General features: G+C 37.1%; 1 protein-coding gene across 4 annotated transcripts in view; it reads right to left on the bottom strand.

Moving 5' to 3' along the window:
• Positions 1 to 22,404, bottom strand: part of GRIA2 (glutamate ionotropic receptor AMPA type subunit 2) — a 118,503-nt gene extending 96,099 nt beyond the window's left edge. For 2 of the 4 annotated variants that reach the window (XM_036315023.1, XM_036315024.1), the window contains exons 1-2: positions 21,946 to 22,404; positions 21,270 to 21,410 (exon numbers count right to left, since the gene is read on the bottom strand). In XM_036315023.1, the coding sequence (XP_036170916.1) occupies positions 21,270 to 21,410; positions 21,946 to 22,033 (229 nt within the window). In that variant the 5' untranslated portion in view covers positions 22,034 to 22,404. The remainder of the gene's footprint in view (positions 1 to 21,269; positions 21,411 to 21,945) is intronic. The other 2 variants (XM_036315022.1, XM_036315021.1) reach the window with 2 other exon arrangements.
• Positions 22,405 to 23,842: the final 1,438 nt, after the last annotated feature.

A 23,842-nucleotide genomic window follows, 5' to 3' on the forward strand; every position in this document is an offset into this window, starting at 1 on the left:
CAAGTGCCCTGCCTCCCCCCGAATAACCCTGCATCCAGGAGCCAACTTGCACACTGCTCCAGGTGCTCCAGGTGACCTGCTCACTTTCCTGGCCCAGGCCCCAGTCCTGGATGAATGTGACAAGTCCATTTGTGTGATTATGTATGTGTCCTCACAATCAAAAAATTACCATTCCTTGCACCTCATTTCACACCCCTCTGGGCACCTTACTAATTTAAGAGTCTCAAGTTATGACCATAGCCTCCTCTTGTACTTATACAACATACAAGGATATTTCCCAGTTTCATCAATCACAATGGTCTCTGCACTTTCTAAATCCATGTACTACACATATCTAGGGACATAGCATATTCAATCTTCAAATCTTTAGTATGTTTGCTACTTTCCTCCTAATATATTTGCAATACACAGGAGCAGATGATTCTGGGTTTGTTTTCTTCAGAGATCCTAGCACAAAGGCACAGCAAATACACCTGGAAAGTACTTGCTGGCAATGGGAGGTACAATGTGTTCATCTGATGGAACAGAAACTTGCCTAATAGGTCTCAAGTACAACAGACATCCATCTTTATCTGGATGAGGCAAAATAAAGGAAATAGCTCAGAAAAGTTTCTATTTACTAGTGAAATAAAATGAACTAAAGCACAATTAATGTAATTTCAAATTATAATTGCAACAAGAAGTAGCTTTCTATTTTTATCACTAGTTTTGTAAGAATATAGAAATCCAAAGTGAAAATAATTTTAAATGTAAACACAATATATAGTTTAATAATACATTTTATATGAGAGTATGAGAATGTTTCCTAAAACACTCAAGAAAAACAGTAAAAACTAAAAACTATAACTACTCATTATTTCTGAGCAGAAAACAAAGTCCTAAGCCCAAAAGTGAAAATCTCCACAAAATTGCAAAAAGATAGCATATCAGCTATAGAAAACATCATCCTTACTCCAATATTTGATATCATAGAGTACATAATGACACCTGCAACTCAAAGCCACTTGGAAGAATAAATCCTGAATAGGTTCCCAAGTGAATTTATAAAAAGAAAACTAAACTCGATGAACTTGATTTTGATTATATGGTTTACATGTTCGAAGAAAGGGATATCCTAAGGTATGAAACTGAAATAGAGGTAGCCTGATCATATCATAAAAGTTGTTTATGAAAAAGAGAGTAAGGTTGAACAAACATTTTATATATTAATATATGTATTAGTTTCATAAAAATACATATAAAAAATAAAATGTATTCAGGAAGAAAACGTGCATCTGTTGAGCACTTTCTATATACCTAGAATGTTAAGTATACTTGTAGAGAAAAGATCCCATTATTCAAATTTTACAGGTAAAGCAACTAAGGCTAAGAAATATTAAGTAGTTTGCCTAATATCACATAGCTAACTAGTAGCAGAGTTCGGATTCCTAATCAAACATAAGAATATTAAAAGAAAAACAAAAAGATCCGTGAACCCGATGGGCTACCTATTGAATGTACGTCATTAATATGTGAAGTCATTTCAAAATAAAATGTAGTATTGGAATATATTCAATATAAAAATAATAAATTATCTTAACTATAAACCTCTATCGTAAAAATTAGCTAGAAATTATTATTGATGCACCTAGCGGGCCTTAATTCTTTTTTTTTAACAAGTTAAGTGCTATGCGTCCAAAACGGAAACCATCTCCACACACCTCGAAGACGCTTATGGTGTACAAAGGGTTAAGCCATTCAGAAAGTATAATATCCGAATGAGACACATAGTAGAAGATTAAAGAGGCCCATTCTTGGTTTGGACTCTAGTCCTTTGAATGACAGGTAACTCCAAGTCTATTAGTCAGATAAGGAGGGAAGGAAAGCAGTGTTTTTTTCACAAGAAAAGAAGAGTTCATTCCATGGATATAGATTGAACTTTGCAGGGTAAAACAAAAACAAAAAACACTGACATATCTGATGCCACCTTAATAGTTATCGGGGTTGATTTTAAGGATTACAGTGGGAATTACAGCTTTCATAAGGGCCTGATGTAGTCTGTTTGCCTGCTACCATTTAGTGTATGAAAATACTCACCTCCCTCACTGTGTAGATGCCTGTTCTTGTCCTTTAGACAAATGAATTGGGCAAAATAGAATCTTTTAAAAATGATTATACTTCTGGTATTATGTGCTTTTAAGTAGCTATTTTTGCAGCAAAGAAGATCATGTTTTGACCAAGGCAATGAGGACAGATTGGAGGATGAGCAAATTAAATATCACATTTATCTCCACCTTGGCTTTGTGAACAGACTATTCAATAACAAGGCTTCAGGGAGGCCCTCATTCATTCTCACAACTGGCAACTAACTCTGACCCACCCCGTAGAGCTAGAAGGGAAATGGTGACCTCCAGGCCAGGCCAGCCCAATCCATGAGCTCCTGTTTCTTGCAATGAAGAAAGAAGATTGGAAGTCAAAGCTGACATGCACTGTTAAGAAAACAGTTTCAGCACCAACTAAGGGACAAACTTTGAAGATGCTGAAATAAAACTTTAACAGTAGCCTGATGTATATAGGGTAATGCACAAGGCAATGGACCTTAAGTCCCTGTAGCATAAAAACTGTCTGTTGCCTCAGACATATCTAGGAAGCTGTTCATACTGAACAGATGCCCCACTTAAAAAAAGGGGGGGGGGCAACTCCAAATCCAATCGATGAAGACAATTTTGTCATCCTAAAATGAATCTGTGCATGTGAAAACAGTATTTGCGTCTTCCCATTTAATATTTTTGCTGATGCTTTCTTTCTCTGATGAAGCTAAGAACCTAGAGGGTTAAGATCTTTTATTGCTTACCTTTCAGTCTGAGATGTGTGTGAATCTTGAATAGGCATACATGGAAAGATATGCTGCTCACCATGGCTTACAAAGTGTTGTGTGCTCTGCCTCCTGCTGACCCCTCTAGCTTCGGTTGCCCACTCTCCTGCTCTATTTTGCGCCCACTCTGGCTATCTTCCTGATGGTAACCACACCAAGATTTTATATTCAGGCCCTTTGTACTTCCTGTTCCCTCCACTAGGAGGCTCTTTCCCCAAATCTTCATCTGTCACTGATTCTCATTTTCTTGGTCTCCACTCAGATCTCACCTCTGCCAGGAGTGTGCCTAACATAATGTCTCCATCTACTTCTCCTGTCATATGGTCCTGCAGATTTACTTTAAAGCACATGCCCCAATCTATAATTGTCTCTTTTCTGTTTCGTCGATTTGTTTATTATCACACACCCATTTTAATGTCAGCTCCCTGAGGACATACACTTTTTCTGTCTTCCTCTACCACTCTCCTCAGTGCTAAGGTCAGTCCTGCACAGGAGACAGAATGATACCTAGGTTCTCTTAAGCCCATGTAAAGCCTTCCAACACATGGCCAAATAGTGTGCACATTGTGCACAGGTCCACACAATGGCCACCCGTGCTTCTCTTTAACTTCTTGGGCACTTGGACTTTCCTAGTGAGAAAACTGGCAAAACAACAGTGGCAAAACCTAGGACAACACAATTACAAAAATTATTGCTTCCACGCCTCAAAGGAGTGTAATGCCCTTTAATGCTTTAGACCTTTTTCATTTTAGGGACATTCAATAAAGAAAGAAAAAAATAAATAAAGTGTTTTGTCCTTCATTCCTTCCGCAAGATTTAAAGTAATTTCAGCTTTGCCCTGACCAGGTAGCTCCATTGGTTAGAGCTTTGTTCTGATATTGCCAGGGTTGTGGGTTCACTCCACGGTCAGGGCATATAGAGGAATCAACCAATGAATGTCTAAATAAGTGGAACAAGAAATCGATGTCTGTCTCTCTCTCTCTCTCTCTCTCTCTCTCTCTCTCTCTCTCTCTCTCTCGCTCCCCACCCCCTTTCCTCTCTCTAAGATCAATAAAGTAATGTCAGTTTCTTATCAGCATAGAAAATTATAAACATTTCAGAGCAAGGTGAAATTCTTTAAATTCTATCAGACTACTAAAATACATAGAAAGCTCTTTGCATTGTCAAAACTGGTTCAAATCAAATGTAGTCTATTCTCATTATCTGTGGATTTTGTATTTGCAAATACACTTACTCACTAACATTTATTTGTGACCCCCAAGTCAATACCTGCAGCACCTCTGCAGTTATTTGCTAACCTGCAAGGCAGGGCAGGGCAGGGCAGAGCAGTTTTCTGAAACACACCTTACCCAGCTGAAGTTGAACATGGTAACACTACCTTGTTTTGCTCTCATACTGTAAACAAGTGTCTTTTTCCGCAGCTTATTTAGTGCTAAGTGTTTCTGCACTTTTTGTGCTTTTTTTGTTGATGATATTGCAGTTTAAAAATAGACCCCAAAGCTGAAGTTCTGTCTAGTGTCCCTAAGTGTGTTAAGACTCTGATGTGCTTTACAGAGAAATACACGTTAGATCAACATGTTCAGGCATGAGTTATCACCATGAGGTCAATATTAGTGAATCCACAATATATATTAAAGTGTCTGAAACAAGAACACAAATAAAACAGGTTATGTATTGATCAGTTGATGAAAAGGTTATGACCAGAGGCTCATAGGAAACTAACTGTATTTCCCCAGGAGTAATGCTTCCATGCTCACCAGTTCAGCATTGACAGCGACTTTATAGAACGTAAGAACTGTGAATAATGAGAAATAACTACAGCACAGACACTTTTTAGAGAAGTGTTAGACACTTCTGAAGAGTTATTATGAGACTAGCAATCTCCCCAGCACTTCCTTCATAGGAAGGTTACAAATCAATCTTCCAGAATTTCTTCAGACAAAAAATTATTTAGTTTCTACCAGCCAGTAATGTATCATTTGTGTGGTTATCTCCTCAGTGTGCTTTCATTTTCTGAAACTAGAAATCTCCATTATCAACAAAGAAAAGAGGGAGGAAAAGCTGACAATAAAAAGAAATAAAAAGCCCTAAATCTCCAGGTCTGTTTCTTATTTCCACTTGTGTTTCTTCTATCAAACATACTTAATTTTTTTTTCTAATGAGTACTCTTAGTTGATCATTAGTGGTGTATCTGTTAAAATATATGTGAAGCCTTAACCTGGCTTATTTAATAGAGTTAAGAACCTAGAAATGCTTATAATGATCATCCAATTTAAAATTCAAAAGCCATATATTTAAGATAAAATAGCAGAAAAGATATAAAACATTCAATTATGTGGCCAACATGAAGACTCTCCCAAAATAATGAGATGGCAAAGATGAAAGTTGTAAATATATAGGTTTTAAAGAACTGTTGCAGAGAGGGGAAGAAAAAAAAATACCGTGTAGTTAATAACCAAAAGAAAAAATAAGAGAGAGCTACCAAAATAAAACAAGAATCAGTAATGTGCAATGCACAAACCAAATCTCTCTTATTGTTTGTCTTTGCTCACATTTTCCTGCTCATCTGTTTTCCACATTCCAATATTCACTCTTTGCTTTTTGCATCACTTTGATCCTCACTTAGAAATGTTTTTCTTGTCCCAGTGATCCTCTATGGGTTCCAAAAGTTCGCAAAAACTATATTTTCAAACAGCCATGCAAAGAGTAGAAAGGAAAAAGGCAAAATTTGGTTAAGCATTACTTGGGTTTAACTTCTCAAGGTAATAATATAATTGGCTAATGTTCTATAGCATCAAACAAATGTTATGTAACTTATTATAATTGCATAAGTAAAATTAATGTTTAAAATTATATATCACAAAGAAATTTGGTGGATGGCTTACTTTAAAATGTTGTGTTCGTTAAATAAATTTTAAGTGAGAAGGAGAAAAGTCAACTAAACAGCTACCAAGAAAGAAATAATAAAGAAAAAAGAGGAGAGCAAATCTTTTAAGGAAAAACGGCTAAGAATTTTACAGATCTTAAAGGGGGATCTGTTTTCAAATTAAATGCTGCGTAGGATAGAGGGAGAAATGCCCAGGTAGGCACATTATTGTAAAATGTTAGGAGAAGAAAAAAAAAACCTGAAAGCTTCCCAAAAGGAAACAATAAATGCACAAAAGAATATGAATTTAACTTTTTAACATGTGATAATGGAAAATAAGTGTGTAATCCTTCCAAGTTCATTCTATCTATCCATCCAACTATAGAGAGATCATAAAAGAGAGAGAAAATGAAGAGCTTTATTATTGTAAGAAAATTCTTTTAAAATAAGTTATAAATGTAAATCAAAAATTAGAGAGACATTTGATTAACCAGGAAAAGACAGGCGTCCCAGAACATCAGTTGCACAGGAGACTCAACCTAGATTGCATAATGAGAATGGAAGTCATTAGAAAGACTAGAATTCATGAGATAAATATATGATAGTAAGAGCCTAAAATATATTACAGGCACATAATACAAGTGGAAACTGGACATTTCAAATATCCAGGAAAGGAAAAAAGTTGTAAAAGGGGAAAACAATCACAGCATAGTACTTGACTGTTCAATGAAAATAGTCAAAAAGATATATATTTATATATGATTATGTATATAATATTTATTGACTTTAAATGTTTATAATAAATTTATATATAAAACATATGTACATAAGACCAATTAAAAATACAGAGTAGAATGCTAAATTTTCTCAATCTTGACTCAAAAATGTTGTCAACTCATAAGGTGGACAGTCAAAAGACATCTATAACTATTAAAATTAGAAATATGGTTTCACGTATATAATACAAATTATGATAAAAATAGATTAATGTAAAATAAATTATATAGATATGTTATGAATATAGTGTTAATCACCAGAAGAATGATATAGATAGGGAGAGAGACTAGCGGTAGGTGAGGATAAGCAGAAGGAAGCAAGTTGTTTTCCATCCTGTCGATGTTATTAGAACTTGCTTCATGGCCTCTCAACGTGTGCAGACATACTGGAGGGGGAAGAAACTCCAAAAACAAACATCTTAGAAGCAATACTTAAAAATTGAAAGAAAAATAATAATAAACTAGGAAAATAATTGAGTAAGTTTTTACGGGCAATGAGATCATATCTGTTGAAGATATTACTAACATTCACCAATATACAGTTCTCTGATGCTGGACACAAGGACAATACGTCTCCACTCCCCTGAAGCTGAATGTGGACATGAGAATAGTTTTAACCAATGAAATGGAAGCTGAAGTAGCCTGGTCTTTGTCCTTACAGAAGCATTTAATTTCCAGATGTTCAACTCTCCAGCCCCATCTTCCCCAGGCACAATGATGATGGATAAATAACTCATACAATTCAAAGGGGAAAACTACCAAAATGGCAATGATAATTGGGCAAAAGTCTGTAATCAACAATTTGTGAAATAAGAAACATAAATGTGTTCTAAATTTGAAAAACAAATATAACAAGAAGAATTTTTAGCTCTCAACTATATAAGGGCTTTAAAAATGGTAGCACTGATTCTGACAATCTGTGAGATTAGACTAGTCATAAACTATTGACATAATTATAAACTGGTAAATTTCCTTAGTATATATCAGAAATAAGTAAATGCTTCATGGCCTTTGATACAGTACAATTATACTTCACTTATCAGAAATGAGGAAAAGTACAGATGCAGAAGGATTCCATTTGCAGTAATATTTTAGAATGGATAAAAGAAGGTTTCACACAAAATCTATAAACTTAGGAGACAGTTAAGTAAATTATGGAGATAAATATTATAAAACTATAAAAATTAATTTTACAAATGGCTTTATTGGCATCCAAAAATTTTTCAGATATGATATTATGTACAAAAGCGCTTGAAAAGAACATTTGTAAATATAAACAAGTGAGCATTTCTTGGGTAAAATTAGTGATAAATTTTTATTTTTATTTTGTGTTTTCCAAATTTTCTACTTTAATATGTTATTTTTATAATTAGGAAAAGTATTCTAAGGTAGCTTCAGAAATTTTTATATTAATTACAGAGTAATATTTAAATAAACATCTTGAATTAGATTTACCTCAGAAACATTATGATGTACAAGTCTTGAAAAAAAAACTTAAGAAATAAAAATGGAGATAAATGTGATTAAAGAGGCTTTGAAATCTAAATTGGCCAAAGAAAATTAAAAATACATGAAAAGCTAATGCAAACTTTGAAGTTTTAAACCCAAACAAATATTGTGACATATATTAATATTTGTTTAAACACAAGTGTCCATATGGCAAAAAGAAAGCGGAAGCAATCCCTTGAAAGAGAACAGGGTCTGTATTCCATGAAGTCCTTTAGAAAATTCTGCCTCCTTAGTCCACCTTCATCCTGCTCCATTATGATACCTTAACTGCATTACCCACAACTTTAGTGGTACCGTCTTAGGTAGAGTGGCATCAAATGGCTTTTCCTTACTCACTTTCTTCTGCCTTTATGAGTGGAGGGAGAAATGAGACTAAGCCACTATTTGAAAAATATTTAAATTTTTAGAAAGTGTTAGCATAAAAAGTTATTAACACTGTATTTCTACTTATGCAAATATTTTTTATTTTCATGTAGGTAAAATTTTTGTATTCAGCCAAAGATGTATTAAAACAAACAGACGACTAGAGTTGTGCAGAAATTTGATTAAATAAATTTCATAAAACCATCATCTTGATTAAATACATTTCATAAAACCTTTCTTTCAATGCTCATGTATGACAGGGTACTAGAAAAGTCACTTCAGAGCCACATTAAGTTCAGAGTTTCACAAAATGTACCGGTTATAGAATTAGAAATTTTTCTGATGTTTGACAAAAACTACACAGTATGTGTCATACATTGTAAGGTAAACTGAAAGTATTTCTTGATGAAAGTAATGTTTTAGTATTTTGTTTAGTACTAGAGGCCCAATGCACGAAATGCATGCAAGAGTAGGCCTCCCTTCCCCTGGCTGCCAGCACCGGCTTCCTTCTGGCACCCGGGACCTGGGCTTCCTTCTGGCCACAGGCAGGCACCTGGAACCCGGGCTTCCCTCACAGCCCCAGCTTCGTCTGGTAGGATGGAAGGACGTCCAGTTTAATTAGCATATTACACTTTTATTATTATAGATTCCAGCTTAAATTAGATTTATGCCATAAATAGCTTGATATTTGGATTTAGAGAGAGCACAAAACTGTTTTCTAAGACAAATTAAGAATGAAATTGTATATTAGTTAATAAAACCATGAGTATCTGAGTTCCCTTACCTATCTTCATTTCATACAGATTGCTGTCTTTAGTTTTAATATTCTTTTTGTGTACACATACGGATTGTTACACTGAATTAACTTCAAAGTGTTATTCAAAAGCAAAGTCATAATCATAACCCATTACTTCAACCTTGATATAAATTAAGAAATATGCAAAACTAGCAGTACACTTAAGTGATATTAGTGCTGCGACACAAGCCAAAAAAACATAACAAAATCCTTTATTTATCCCTCTGGGCTCAGTTAATGTTTAAATCTGGCATCCGCATTTATTGATCTGAGACCCCAGTGACACAAAAGCACAATTTATAAAAATAGCACTGCTCAGGAAATAAGTGTCTTGCATAACTTTATATTCTTTACTGTAATAGAGTTTTAATCTTGTTTCTTTCACGTTTTGGGCAAATTCCCTATTTGTTTTTCATTTCCTGAGGAACTATTTACTCAAGAAGAAAACTTGATGGCATTTTAAATCAATGAGGAGAGATGGATTTCATATATATACTAGAGGCCGGAGGAGGGGGAGGTGGGGAGGAGGGGGGGTGTCCCTCAGCCCAGCCTGTGCCCTCCCACAGTCTGGAGTCCTTAGGGATGTCAAACTGATGGCTTAGGCCCACAGGTGGGAGAGGCTCCCACCACCACCACTGTACTCACCAGACATGAGCCTGGTTCAGGACTTCTGGCTAAGTGGCGCTCTCCCTGTTGGAGTGCACTGACCACCAGGGGGCAGCTCCTGCATTGAGCGTCTGCCCCTTGGTGGTCAGTGCGCTTCATAGCGACCGGTCGTTCCACCATTTTGTCAATTTGCATATTAGTCTTTTATTATATAGGATATATAGTATATGGTAGCAATTAACTAAACATGAAATGTAAGCTTAGTTTAATACTTACTAAGCTTAAAGTATCCCTACTTTAGTATTTATATCAAATAAATCCAGATGAATCAAAGATTCATTTTGAATTAAAGATTCATTTTGAATCATGAAACCAAAATAGGATGGAGAGTAAATTAAAGGACAGGCAGTTGTATTTTTTCAAATAAACTAGACTGGGAAAGCCTTTCTGAGTAAGGCATAAAAGTTCTGGGGGAAGAAAATAAACAATTTCTTAAGAATATATATATATATATTATTTTTGTAAATCCTCACCAGAGGTTATGTTTTTATTTATTGTTAGAGAGAGAGGAAGGGAGAGAAAGAGAAACATCAACGTAAGAGAGAAACATCTATCGGTTGCCTCCAGTACATGCCCCGACCTGGGAACCCACAACTTGGGTATATGTCCTGACTGGGAATTGAACTTGCCTCCTTTTGGTGTACAAGACAATGCTCCAATCAATTCAGCCAGCCAGCCAGGGCAAGAATATATGTATTCTTTAAAATTATGAACTGAAATCATGAATAGTTTAAAAGAAAAACAAAAATCTGGGCAAAATAGCTGCAAAACATCTCTAAATCTGATTCAAAACTTAAAAAAAAAATTTTTTTGGAAGCACTATAATTCACATTACTGTTAATATCATTATTTTCTCATTTGGTCACCCTGTTTTTCAACAATATATTCTACATCAGTATATCACACAATGACTTTCATCTTCCATCAATATCTTTTTTTTATAAGTGATCTAGAAACAATGACTTTACTATACATTCTAACATAAACAAATAAAAAAGATCATTCTCATACTTCAGGGAAGTATACATAATTTTAAGTGGCTTATGTGGTTTATTGCATTAGTCTCTTCTTTGTCATATATGCTATACTGGTATAGAAACAGTAGAAAAGATTCCAGCAGGAAACTAAAAATGCATTTTCTGTTGTTCTCTGCCTCTTCTCTCAAGTGCTTGTCAAAACTGTCCAAAGTTCCTAACACAAGAAGTAATAATAAAATTTCACTATTTTTTTGTGCACTTAGATTGGCCAACCATAGTACATAGTGTTTCCTGGCTACTGTGTAGCTTCGAAACAATCCTATCACACTTGATTCCCTTTTACAAAGATAACAACTGAACACTTAGATTAAGCACCTTATCCAATGTCCACTTTTAATACTAGGACTAGAATTCAGTTCCAAGTATAGACTCTTAACCAATGCTATTCTGTCTCCCAAGACGTCAGAGCTGTAAACTGCATGGATCAAGGTTTTATATTTTCACGGACAAAACATTTGTGCCTTTACCATTAAGATGACAATCCTTGAGTTGTCTGTGTTCTGAGATATAAAGATAAGGATTTATGGTCCTTCACAACAAATAACTAAAACTATAAAGCTTCTCGATAAATCCTCTAAATTATTGCCTGTGTTCCTAAAAGTTCCTCTCCAAATGTAAATTAGAAATAACACTGTGAGCTAGTAAAACAGATAAAGCTATAAATTTTTTGAAAGTGCTTGGGAATTATAGAGCTCAATAACTCCATTTCATACAAAAACTAAAAACAAGAAATATTTTATTCCTCAAAAAGACAAGACAGGAATAAAGAAAAATAATGACGTAAGTTGAAATGTATCTTTAAAAAAAAAATAGTAAAACATACATCCTTCCTACTACCCTGGAGATGGTCACTTTCAGAATTTCTTTGCAAAAGCTTTGTAATGAGATTTTGTTTTTATTTTTGTGTTGTTTTTTCTAAAGATAAGCCCTCTTTCCACTTTAGAATTGTGGGAGCTATTTCTGTGGTAGATCATTCAAAACAGTCCCTTTGAATAGATGTAATTCACATAAATAACTTATATGCCCTTAAGGAGTGTGTCTAAAATGTTCCAAATCTAAACTACTAAAATGTATATGATAATTTTTTCAAATATATTGATGAAACTGATCACCCTATACCTTATAGTCCTGATTCTTCAGGTTGAAAGTGTTCACTGTCTCAAATTATTTCCGTCTCAAATTATCCTTTAATAATTTTTAATAATTAATGACAAAAATTACATATTGTTCAAAAGTTATCATTAATTTTGTTAAACATTCTCCTAAGACCTGCTAATATATTTTAATATATATCTAGGATTATTAAAAATATTATTCAGATGTGAAGAAATAGAATATATTACCACCAGATAACATAAGACTAAAAGTTAAATATTTCTGTGTTCTACTGGTAAACCTCATTTATCAGCCTTTATCGAACAGTTCTTGGTAACAGTACACTAAGTTACCTGCCTCTTGGAGACTTCCTGCAGCCATGGCCCCCTTCCCACACTTCAAGAAATCTGACAATTTCAATCTGCAATAGAATTTTTTTTCTTCGACCTGAAAATACTTATTTTGTTTTTTTTATTTATTTTTTATTGATTTCAGAGAGGAAGGGAGACAGAAACATCAGGGATGAGAGAAAATCACTGATTAGCTGCTTCCTGCACATCCCCCACTGTGATCACCTCCTATACACTGCCCAGCATGCTCCCTACTGGGGATCATTGGGGATCGAGCCCACATGTGCCCTTGACCAGAGTCGAACCTGGGACCCTTCAGTCCGCAGGCCAGCGTTCTATCCACTGAGCAAAACTGGCTAGGGCTGAAAATGCTAATTTTGAAATGCTTGTTCTATCCTTTTATTCTTGCACAGAAATTTAAAAATATATAATTCAATTGCGGACATATCCTTAGTGCAATAGACTGAACACTAATGCTAGAGAAACTGTAAAAAGAATACTAAATCTGAAACAATAGTATTTTAATGCAAAGCCTTAATATCAGCTGCAAAAGTTTTATGGAATAAGAAAACCTTTTCTTATAGCAAATTATATAACTTGAGTTTCAATTAAATTCATACTGCAGTTAGAAACGATTGAATAAGGCCATATTTTATTATAGGGAGGAAGAATCAGATAATACTTCACTATATTTTTAAAATAAGCACAGAGTATACTCAGTTTATATAAACATATTTCTATCATTTCCATCAGTATAACTGGCCATTTAGACAGATTAGACTAAAAATATTGGCATCAAAGGGGGCACCTTCTGAGGTTCACTGAAATTCAATCAGAGTGAAAGAAATCAGGGGGCCATAAAATAAGTGGATATCATAGAATTTACAGTTTGCAATTAACTTTACATGAAAGATAAATAAGCTCTGTAAACATAGGATGCCCTGTTCAAAGACAAACTAAAACTTAGGCATTGCTCAATTCAAACTGGTTTGTATTTATATTTTAAATACTGAAATAATCAGGAAAAAATGTGAATTAGCATACCTATAAATAAACTACATAAAACTATAAAGTAAAATTCTGAAGAACAAATCTAAATAGTAAAACTGTGAGAGGTAGATATGTCAATTATTTGAGAAATCTGAAGACATATGAAAATTAAAACAATCTAAGAAACTGTCCACTCATAAATTCCCTTACTGTAATGACTCCCATATCTCCCAAACGTATTTGTTCTATTCAATTGAAAACACTTGAGATTCTAAATTTTAAATTAATGTTAGATTACAAATTAGTAGTAAGCATACTGGATAATTTTTCTATATGTTAATTAATGGATAAAAATAAAACTATAATAACAAATTAGGGCTTTTGCTGAAGCAAATTTATCAATAGAATAAAATAGGACAAAACTGCCCTGGCTGGTTTGGCTCAGTGGATAGAGTGCCGGCCTGGGGGCCAAAAGGTCTCCAGTTCCATTCTGGTCAAAGGCATATGCCTGGGTTTCGGGCTTGATCCCCTGTAGGGGGCGTGCAAGAGGCAGCAGATCAATGATTCTATCTCATCATTGATGTTTCTATCTCTCTCTCCCTCCCCTCTGTAATCAATAAAAATATTTAAAAAATAAGACAAAATGAAGTAAATAGAAAACAAATCCTAAAGATAGACTGCTTGAACAAAAATAGAAAAAAAAGGCATGCATATCAAAAATCACACATATTAATGCAAATATTAGAAGAATTGGCTTGTGTCAAGAAACTGTGTCCATAAAATTCTCAAAGACATTCACTATAAAATATATTATAATTTGGTACTTTAAAATTGTCACTAAAATAATTAACAAGGGAAATCATGATATATAATACCCTGAGGTATGTGTGTGCAGGTGAGGAGGGTAGACTATGAAAATTTTGTTGCCATTCAAAAATATTTATAGTCACATTTTGAGGAAAATGCAAAACTAAAATGGAAGCTGAATACACCCAAAACTGTCTGGTCCCTTATAATGGATTCTTGTATTCTAATCACTTGCAACATGGCTTTTGCATCATCCTAATAACATTTGTAAATCCTCTAAAAATGTATATTGTACATATTTGAAGCAAATCATTTTTAACATATAGCAATGTAGCTTTAGGGATAAGTAAATAATAACTTAGAACATACCTAACTTTTAGAGGAAAATGTAAAACATATTATTACACTTTCCTCTAAATCGGATTTAAATCAGATATCAAATAGTTTCTTTTGAAATCCAAATGTAGAGCAAAAGCAAAACTTTGACTTTAAAAAGTATAATTTTATAATGCAAAAATATATAATATGTAATGACTTTGAGAGATAGATAATCATTAAGGGCCTCAAAGCACTGAGAACGGTGCTAGGGTTTGTGAAAGCTACATAGACAACAATAGCATGAACCTGCCTTCAAGAATGTCACATTTTTCATTCTCCAAGTAAACTTTAAAACGTGTTCATTCTATAAATTAAAATGATAAAAAATGACAAAATAGTTTAAATTGAATAATACTGAAAAATAACAGAGATAGACTCCTAATCAACACCAATGTAAGAACCACATTTTTCTTTTAATCCAAATTAGTAAAATCTTCTCTGAAAACATTTTGATGTTTGAAATTTTTTTAATTGTGGGTGATTTTGAAATTTTTACTTTGAATTCAACAACTAATTTTCATTTTGTATTGAAGAAACATAGTCATATAACTGGTTTGTCACTTTGTTATTCAGATCATTGGAGAAATCCTCAGAAATTTTGACTAAAAATTGTCAAAACAAAAAAGCTAATATTTTAATGGTATCTAGAGTATCTTCTGTGGAATCCAGTTAAAAAATAAAGGAAAATAAATCAACCAGTAGCATTAACATCCCAATAAAATGTTTAAATCTGATATGTACCCTCTGTGAAATGTACCCTTTGCTCCCTTAAAAAAAAAAAAAAAAAAAAAAAAAAAACCATAGTTCTGTATATCCATTCAGATTTCATTTCCTATAATAGCATTTTCTGTGCAGATTGGATACTTCTATCAGTTGTTTTTTTAAGCAGAAAAGAAGGAGGAAGAGGAAGGGAACAAACGCAAACTCTTTGAAAACTCAATTATTCAGTAAAACATTCTAAAATAATTAGGAAGCAACTGCTCTTTTTGAGCCTTTCTTAAAATTTTCAGGGCTGTGGGAAGTTTTACAATTTGTGAAGTGTCATTGGAAGAGATTACAAGAAGATCTAAGATTTGGGCATGAATCAGCCTCCATGACAGCATAATGTCACAGTGCATGACCCTATCACTTTAAAGGCTTGATATGAAATGGAAATGCTCTATGCGTCCAGTCAGCAGGGTAAAGCCTACAATACCTCAAAAAGGAATAGCATAGGAATAAATTCTTAACATTAAGGTTCTAGTTTCATACAGTAATTTTTATTCAGTTTCTCTTTTCCTAAAATAGAATATTTCAACCAACACCATTCTTTGATTTCTGTTTAGTATAATCTACTATTTTCTTAAAATTCTCTTGTGGTAAGTGAAATATGAACATTTACCCAAAAAATCTAATGAAAATTAATTATTCTTCCATACAAAGAGTTCTTCCTTTCTTTGTAACCTCTAATTGAATATGACCTAATTGTAACCTCTAATTGAATATTTACACCACTGCGTTGTAAGGTATTGTGTACTGGTACTTGTGTTCATGGTTTTCTTCACATCATGAATGCTTATCATTGCTTAAAAGAATCCAAGTTGAATCTGGTTTTTAACAAATTTTGCATATCTTTAAGTCGGTAACTCCAGGTTTTAGTAATTACCTCAACAAAAATGGCAAAACATGATAACCCAGCCAATCTATAGCTACGTACGTTCTATAATAAGTATACATATGCACATATTACATTTTTGTATGTATACAACACACACGAAGCTGCACTGATAAAAAGTGTAATAAAGGCTTAAGAGACATTAATTAATTAGATGAACACAGATACACAATCTCAGAGATTCATGACCAAAACCCAATGATAAGAAATACACCTTTTAAATGATTATCTGGAGAATCAAGGCTAAAGAGCTAAAATCATATTATTTTAGAATGCTCTCTCTTCCAAGAGGATTTACAATCAGTGCTATTTCTGAATGGCTTTATAGCTCAAGTTTACAAAAATATTTAAAATAATCCATTTTAAAAATAAAATTGAATGCACTTTGTTGTTAAAAGGCATCAGGAATTATCTTTCAAACAGCATTTTAAATGATTTTTTTTTAAGTAGCTGCCATTTACGTATATTTTTATTGTTTTCCTAAATAATTTTTTTGCAGCGTTTCAAAAGGTATTCAGTGTGCGCAACAGTTTTATGAAAGAACAATATTTTCTCCAACATCTCCATCTGCTGGCTTAGAGAAAAAGTAGATTTTTATCTATTTCTTTAAAATGTAATATTTTATGATTTGTTTTTATGGAATTGAAGTATAACATTATTAAATTATTATTAAATAGATGAATAGTTATCTGTCAAAGTTACTCATGAAATAAATAGAAAGATTTGAGCAAGAAATCTAATACTTATTTTAAATTCCAAAAGCCTATGGGACCAAACAATCATGTTTACATTTAGACAGTTTTATTTTTTTTAATATATATATTTTATTAATTTTTTACAGAAAGGAAGGGAGAGAGATAGAGAGTTAGAAACATCGATGAGAGAGAAACATCGATCAGCCGCCTCCTGCACATCTCCCACTGGGGATATGCCCGCAACCCAGGCACATGCCCCTGACCGGAATCGAACCCGGGACCCTCCAGTCCGCAGGCCGACGCTCTGTCCACTGAGCCAAACTGGTTTCGGCATAGACAGTTTTATTTTAAACACGGTTTAGTAATGACAACAACATTAACATTTATTAAATTGTTTTAGAATACAATAGTATTTAGGGTTTTTTTCTAAAATCTGTTGATTTTATTAACAATATATACTATGTGGTATAAATACATATGCAATATCAAAGTTATTGTTTTCATGACAATTCTGAATTACTGCAATAAACTGTTTTTGTGTAAGAACTACTAGACCATCTTCACATCCTCATACTAAAGTTCTTAGACAAGACCACAGTGGCCAGTGCACAGGCCTGGAACTCTTGGAAAACTATTCAAAAGGACACGGAGGAGAAAGGTTGAAAAAAAATGAATTAATATAAGAAAAACATTCATTTAGTCTCTGACAACTAGAGGGCATTCAATAAAAATGGGAGGGAGTGGGGAGAAAGAAATTCTTGAGGCCCATCACTGTGGTTTCAACTGTTGAACAATCATGCTCAAAAGCTAGTCTCTTTTTTCTCCAATTTTATGGTTTGCATATTCTCATAATGAATGTTTTTGTTTGAACAGCCTTCAGGGAAAAAGACTGAAAACCCATTATCTGTACCTACGAAGGAAGGAAGGAGGATGACAGGAAAGGGGGAAGGAGAGGCAGGTGGGGGCGAAGTGGGGGACAGGAAAGGAGAGAGAGAGAAAAAAGAAACTGGAATCTGTCTTTATTTCCTCAGGTACCCATGGGAACAAATAGGTTCTTGCATTATCCCGCTGTGACTGTGAAAGAGAAGGATGGGGGAGTTCAGTGCCATGCACAGTCATTTTACCCACTTCAGAATATAATGACTTCATTTCATTTGCATAACCTTCACCCACTCAGTAGCTCTTGCTGGATCCTTAAGTGGTTGTCAACCTCAGCAATTCCAAATAAGTTCCTCCATCTCAGAAATAAAATTAAATTAGCAAACGAATGTCTTTTGTACTTTGAAATCATTCAAGTATGAAACGCCACTTTCTTAATATGTAAACTTAATCCTGTGCAATTTGTACGGTTTAACTAGGAGAACAAGCTCCTTTCTGAACACTTATTGATGACATATATTTAATAATGGAGTTTGAGAATAGACTTCCTTCGATTTCTGGGAGAAATGAGAGGAAGTCATTTTGGTTTTAGCTGTCAACATATTTGATGCTGCTGCTTCCACACAGAAACGTGGACTCCCCTGACTAAAAAGGCAAGAAAACACAGCTAAACACTGGAGAAAAATCTTGAGCAGGATATAAATGATCAAGACTCATCTGGACACATTTGATATTAGAGATTTCCATTCATTTCTTGATTGCTGACTTTGTAATTATAGTTTTATATAAGCATCTTTTTCTCTGAAAAGAGTTAAACTATTTTTACATTTTTTGTAGCCTTATGCAAAAAAAAGATACAAACATTTTACAATCTCCAGATTTTGAAATTCCTAAAAGAATAAAGAAACTGAGCCACGCAAATGTTAAATGATTCGCCTAGTCAATGTCAACTCCAGAAAATCCTAGCCAATGAGCTCTCTTCTATAATAGTGCCTCAGTAGTTCTCTTCAGCAATCAGTAAGATACTTATGACATGGATGTTGCAAATGCCACCATTCTGAAGTCCCATGAGGGAACCTTGAAAATGCATTCAGTTCCTCCCCATCATTTGTTTTAGTGTCCTAGAGTAATAATCCATAGAGGAGTAATTTGTGGATCTGGAGACACGTACATTTTAATTTCAGCTTCATTTTCTGAGCAAAACAAAACAAATGTGTGCAAAATGAAGATGTCACTTTCATTTATTTTTCTCAAGGACTGTAGTCAAACAAATTGTGTGTGTGTAAATGAAATCCGTGTCCTTATTATATGGATGTATCATTCTGTGGAAGTTCTTTGAGTTATACATGTGTTCAATACATTTACATTTCCTGTCTGCACATTCTATTTCAATAAAATTTCTATAAAAAAAAACAAATCTATTTAAAAATATTGAGACTGAAGACCTAAATTAGTTAACTAACCTAAACTAACCATAACCTTTCATCTTTACAAAGCTCCAATACAGTGATCCGGCATTTGTTCGAGTCAAGGAATTTTCATTTTGTTCAGTGGACCCACACCCATTATATCTCAGTCGGTCCTCTTACTATTTTCACCAAGGAGCGAACTTCTCAATCATTGACCATTTTCAAAGAGTAGAGTTTTCAATTACTTTCACCTCATTTTAAAAAACTACATACTGCCAGTAGGTTCATTACTTTTCAAAGCATTTTCACACTAGTATATAATGAAATGCAGTTAGGTACTTAGCACAGTTGTATGTCAGTCATAATTCAGGAAAAAACACTGGGAACTTAATACCAAATCAAATGAATACAAATCTGGTAGGTAAATAGGTCAAGTATAAAAATCTTCAAAAATTAAACTATATATCATGTATATAGTGAATGAGAGAGAGAGAGAGAGAGAGAGAGAGAGAGAGAGAGATTTTCCAAGATAGTCTTATATTTTTAGGTTTTTTTGAAGCTGCAAATCCACTTTAAGAGTCTCTATCTTTCTCCTTCCTTACCCCTCCTTCCCACACCCCCTCCCCCTGTTTCTTTTCTCACTTGGTATCAACATTTGAAGAAAACTTGTAGCATTGAAACCTTCTTAAATAGGGTCTTTATAAACAATTTAATCACAGGCATCTAGCTAATAGGAGTATCATAATGATCTTGCTCTAATGGTCAAAGAAAATTTCATATCTTTAATCATCCGGGTGACAGCGGTTTCAAAATGAGTTGATAATGTTCCTGATATGATAACCCAGCTAACCCATCGTTAATATGATTAAGACTTAATATGAGGAAGTGGGATGGCACCAGTTGTTTGCCTACAGTGGCAAGAGAGCAGTTGGGCTTTTTTCTGCGGTAATTTTCCACTAGCTCCTTCACACTGTAGCCAAAATGGGAGGTGCGCCATCTGCAAAGCCCCCTCCAAATTGTGAACTATGAAATACAAACTGCAAACATCAAATCAGGGAAGAATCAGCCCAGCCCATTCGGCAGGAAATGATGGCAGCTGCTGGGAAAAGGGCAGGAAGGTACCGTGGCCGCGCCGCACAGCCCACGCGGGCGCGGGGGTTGGAGCTCCGGGATTATTCCATTGAACCCTGTGGAGACCTAATGGCTTGGATTCCATCACTTTGTAGCCTTGAGAGAGCTTCATCGCGTGGTCCGCAGCACCGCGCGGCGTGAGAGGGCTAGTATGGATAACTAACTGCACAGACTAAAATGGCTGATCAGAGAGACTTCTCCAGCTTTTCAAACTCAGCCGGATCTAACTGCGTTCAGGTCCTCTTCCTCTCGCTGCCCTTGCCGGCGCCAGGCTACCTGAGAACAAAGCGCACCCGGCCGGCGAGCTGGCCGCGGCCTCGCGGGCGGAATTGCCCCTTCAATGGCCAACGGAGCGGCGAGAAACGGGCACGCTCCCGCTCCACGGTGCTGGGCTGGGGAGCCCCCGGGCTTGCGCCAGCCTCTCCGCGCAGCGCCCCGCGCCCCTCCGGGGGGCGTTATGTAACAGACCCGAGCCCAACTCCGGAACCATTTCACAACTAGTCCTGTCCGAGGCGGATCACACCGGGCTCACGGCGTCTGTAGCGTGAACCCTGGGCCGCAGATCCTCACCAGAGCCGCAGGCGAAGCTGCAGCTGCCTGGGCTCCGGCAATCCCCGGTGGGATCTACCCAAAAGCCCGACGGCGCGCCCTGGGGAACAACGTGTTCTCTGGGGGCAGGGTGCCACCAGGCGCGCAAGGTGGGGAAGGAAGGGGCCGGGAGGAGCCATCGGTATAAGCTAGAAACCCCTGAACCTAAGGAAGCCCCCCGGCTCCAACTCCCACCCCACCTCTCCAGTGCGCACACTCTTCAATTCCTTTCGCTTCCTCCTCAACCCCCCCCCCCCCAGCGGGGGTCCCCGAGAGTGCAGCCACTTTCTCCCCCTCCGCTGTCACACGCACGCGCGTGTGCCGTCACTCACACCCACACACTGAAAGACGCACACACCACCCCGCACTCACACTCGCTGGCTTTCCGCGTGCGGCGCCTGAAAGGCATGAATATTCATTACTTACAAGCATTGGTGACTGCGAAGCTGTTTGCTACCTCCAAATTGTCGATGTGCGGTGTTAGTCTGAACTCCGAAGTGGAAAACTGAACCATCCCTACCCGAAATGCACTGTATTCTTGATCTGCGCCCCTGGGAAAGAGCCCCCCTGCAAAGAACAAACACCAAGCAGGGGAATCGTGTCAGTGCCCGGGAGGAAAAGGAGAGCAGCCCGCTGGTGCCCTAAGCCCAGGAGTCTCTTATTCACGCTAATAAGCGGCATAAGCACATGAGAGGGCTCTGGTAGCTGGGGCTCAAACATCCAAATAGTAACCAAGGAGTCAAGGCACAGAGTCTGAGGGCAAGGTAAGGTGGCCAGAAACATTTGCCTTTCCTCCTCATCACGAGCTTTGCATTCAGACCCCTAGAGAATCTGAGCAAACGGGAAAATGTTAAGGCAGAATTAATAAAACCTGGAGGGCAGAAATGAGATTCCCCCCCCCCCTCCCCTCTATTGTATCAAGGCATCGTCTTTTCCCTTTGCTTCATCCTAAGAAAAAACATGTATATTCTAGGCAGTTTAAATCTGGAATGCAGTCAAGGTATGACATAAGTCTACATGACATGAATTAATTTGTTCACTGTGAACAAAGATTACTACCAAATTATGCACAATTCAAAAGCAGAGCACAAAGGATACCTACCTATCTGTATGCTGTTAGAAGAGACACCAAAAATTAGTCCCCATAGAACAGGAGGAAGGAGGGCAGATATATGCATAATCTTTTGCATTTCCAAGAAAAGTAGAGCATCCACAAAATATCCCCCTTTTCCCCCTGTTCCTCCTCTTCCTTCTGTGGCCGTTTTCCTCAGCACATTAGATCCTCCGCATTCTGGGAACAGCAATTTAGCACCAAGCTGCTACAACCCTGAAGTGGAGGCAGAAGAATTCCTATTTCCCAGGTCCAGCTGGTGGCTGCTGATGCCCTGCTCCCTGTCCCAGCTCCTGAAGTCCAGAGGACTGGCTGGATGCAGTTTTCAGCGGAGCTGCCGCTGTGGTCCCAGGGCTGGGAATATTCAGCACCCTCCCATGCACTCACACACACTCACCCTCTCTCGCGCTCTCTTCTCCCTCCTCTCTCTCTCTCTCTCTCTCTCTCTCTCTCTCTCTCTCTCACGCGCGCGCGCTCGCGTACACACACACACAGCAGACACACACATACATACACACACGCAAGTCACAGAGAGGGGCAGGCAGTCCCGGACGCGCGTGCGCGGCTCGCAGCAGGCTGCTGGCGCGCGCGCCCACCCCTCCCCCGCCCCGAAACCCGCACCCTGCACGGCCCGGGCCGCGTCGCGTGCGCGGCGCTGAGAAAGCGCGGCTCGGAGCCCGGCCGCGGGTTTCCCTTGGCGAGACCTCGGGTCTCGCGAGCGGTCGCGCCCACCGCTCGCTCCTGCCTTTCAGCACCGAGGACAGCGCCCAGCCTGGCGCTACCTTTGTGTCGCCTGTGTAGCTGCCGCGGAGATGCTCCAGCCCGGACCAAATGCAGCAAAGCTGATTTCCGGCTGCTGTGCAGAAGAAGCCGAACTGCTAATTGTTGTTGGCAGTGAAGCGGTCTGTCACCAGGCCCAGCTGTTTTGTGTTAAAAAGTGATGTTTGACTTTTAATTTCAAGAACCTTAATTTCAAGAACCTGTGAAACCCACTTAGGGATATCGAAACGCTGCTATTCACCTCACCTGATGGAGCCAAAACGCAAATAAGCAAACAAAAGACCCCTTGAAGAAGTGTTCCAAAATTGTGAACTTTAGCTAAAGATGACATAGCCATGATCCAGAGAAAAACCCCACATTCTACGTGTAGAGCTTGAACCTTTGAAATCACTGTGCATGGAAATCCAGTCTTTTAGCCTGTGTTCCACTGGGCTGTGATGCCAACGTGCCGAGCCAGCTGGGTGAGGGGAGCTCTCAACAGCCTTCACGGAAGACTCTCACCTGTAGGAGACACGTGTAGGCTTGGTTCCATGGAAGCCCTTTTTTACATACGGATTGAAAACAGACTTTCCCTTCGTTTCAAGAAGGAAAGGCTCCTGAGAAAAAGAAATCAGAAGCTGAAGCATGTCTAGAAAGGGCTCTGAGCGGCAGACCCTTTCCCAGACACACAGAAACCGAATGCGCCAGCGCATTTTGGCTGTCAGTTTGAAAACATCACTGCCCACAGAAAGCAAGCTGTTATCATTCAGAACCCACGAGCTCCAGACCACTGGGGAAAAAAGATGAGGGTAGGGATTAAACATTTGTGGGATAGGAGTTAGTGAGGAGGACTGCAGGCTGGTCTTCCCCGTGTGGAATGTGAGCACTTCATGTGAAATTGCTTGCTAAACCCATGCTGGGAACCTGCTCTGGAAATTCCCTCTGCTGTCCCAGAAATTTGTCACGAAAGTAAATGGCTTTTGTGGTTTAAACAAAGAAATAAAAGAAGATTGAGTACAAGGGACTGTTTCCAGGAGGCAGGAAATCAGAGCGCACAATAATAAAGGGATAACTTGCTAATATTTCAGAATGTGAAGAAAGTCAGTCTATCATACTGCCTTCCAGTGCA

The sequence above is a fragment of the Myotis myotis genome, unplaced genomic scaffold (assembly GCF_014108235.1).
Source record: "Myotis myotis isolate mMyoMyo1 unplaced genomic scaffold, mMyoMyo1.p scaffold_m19_p_6, whole genome shotgun sequence".
Classification (NCBI taxonomy): Eukaryota; Metazoa; Chordata; class Mammalia; order Chiroptera; family Vespertilionidae; genus Myotis; species Myotis myotis.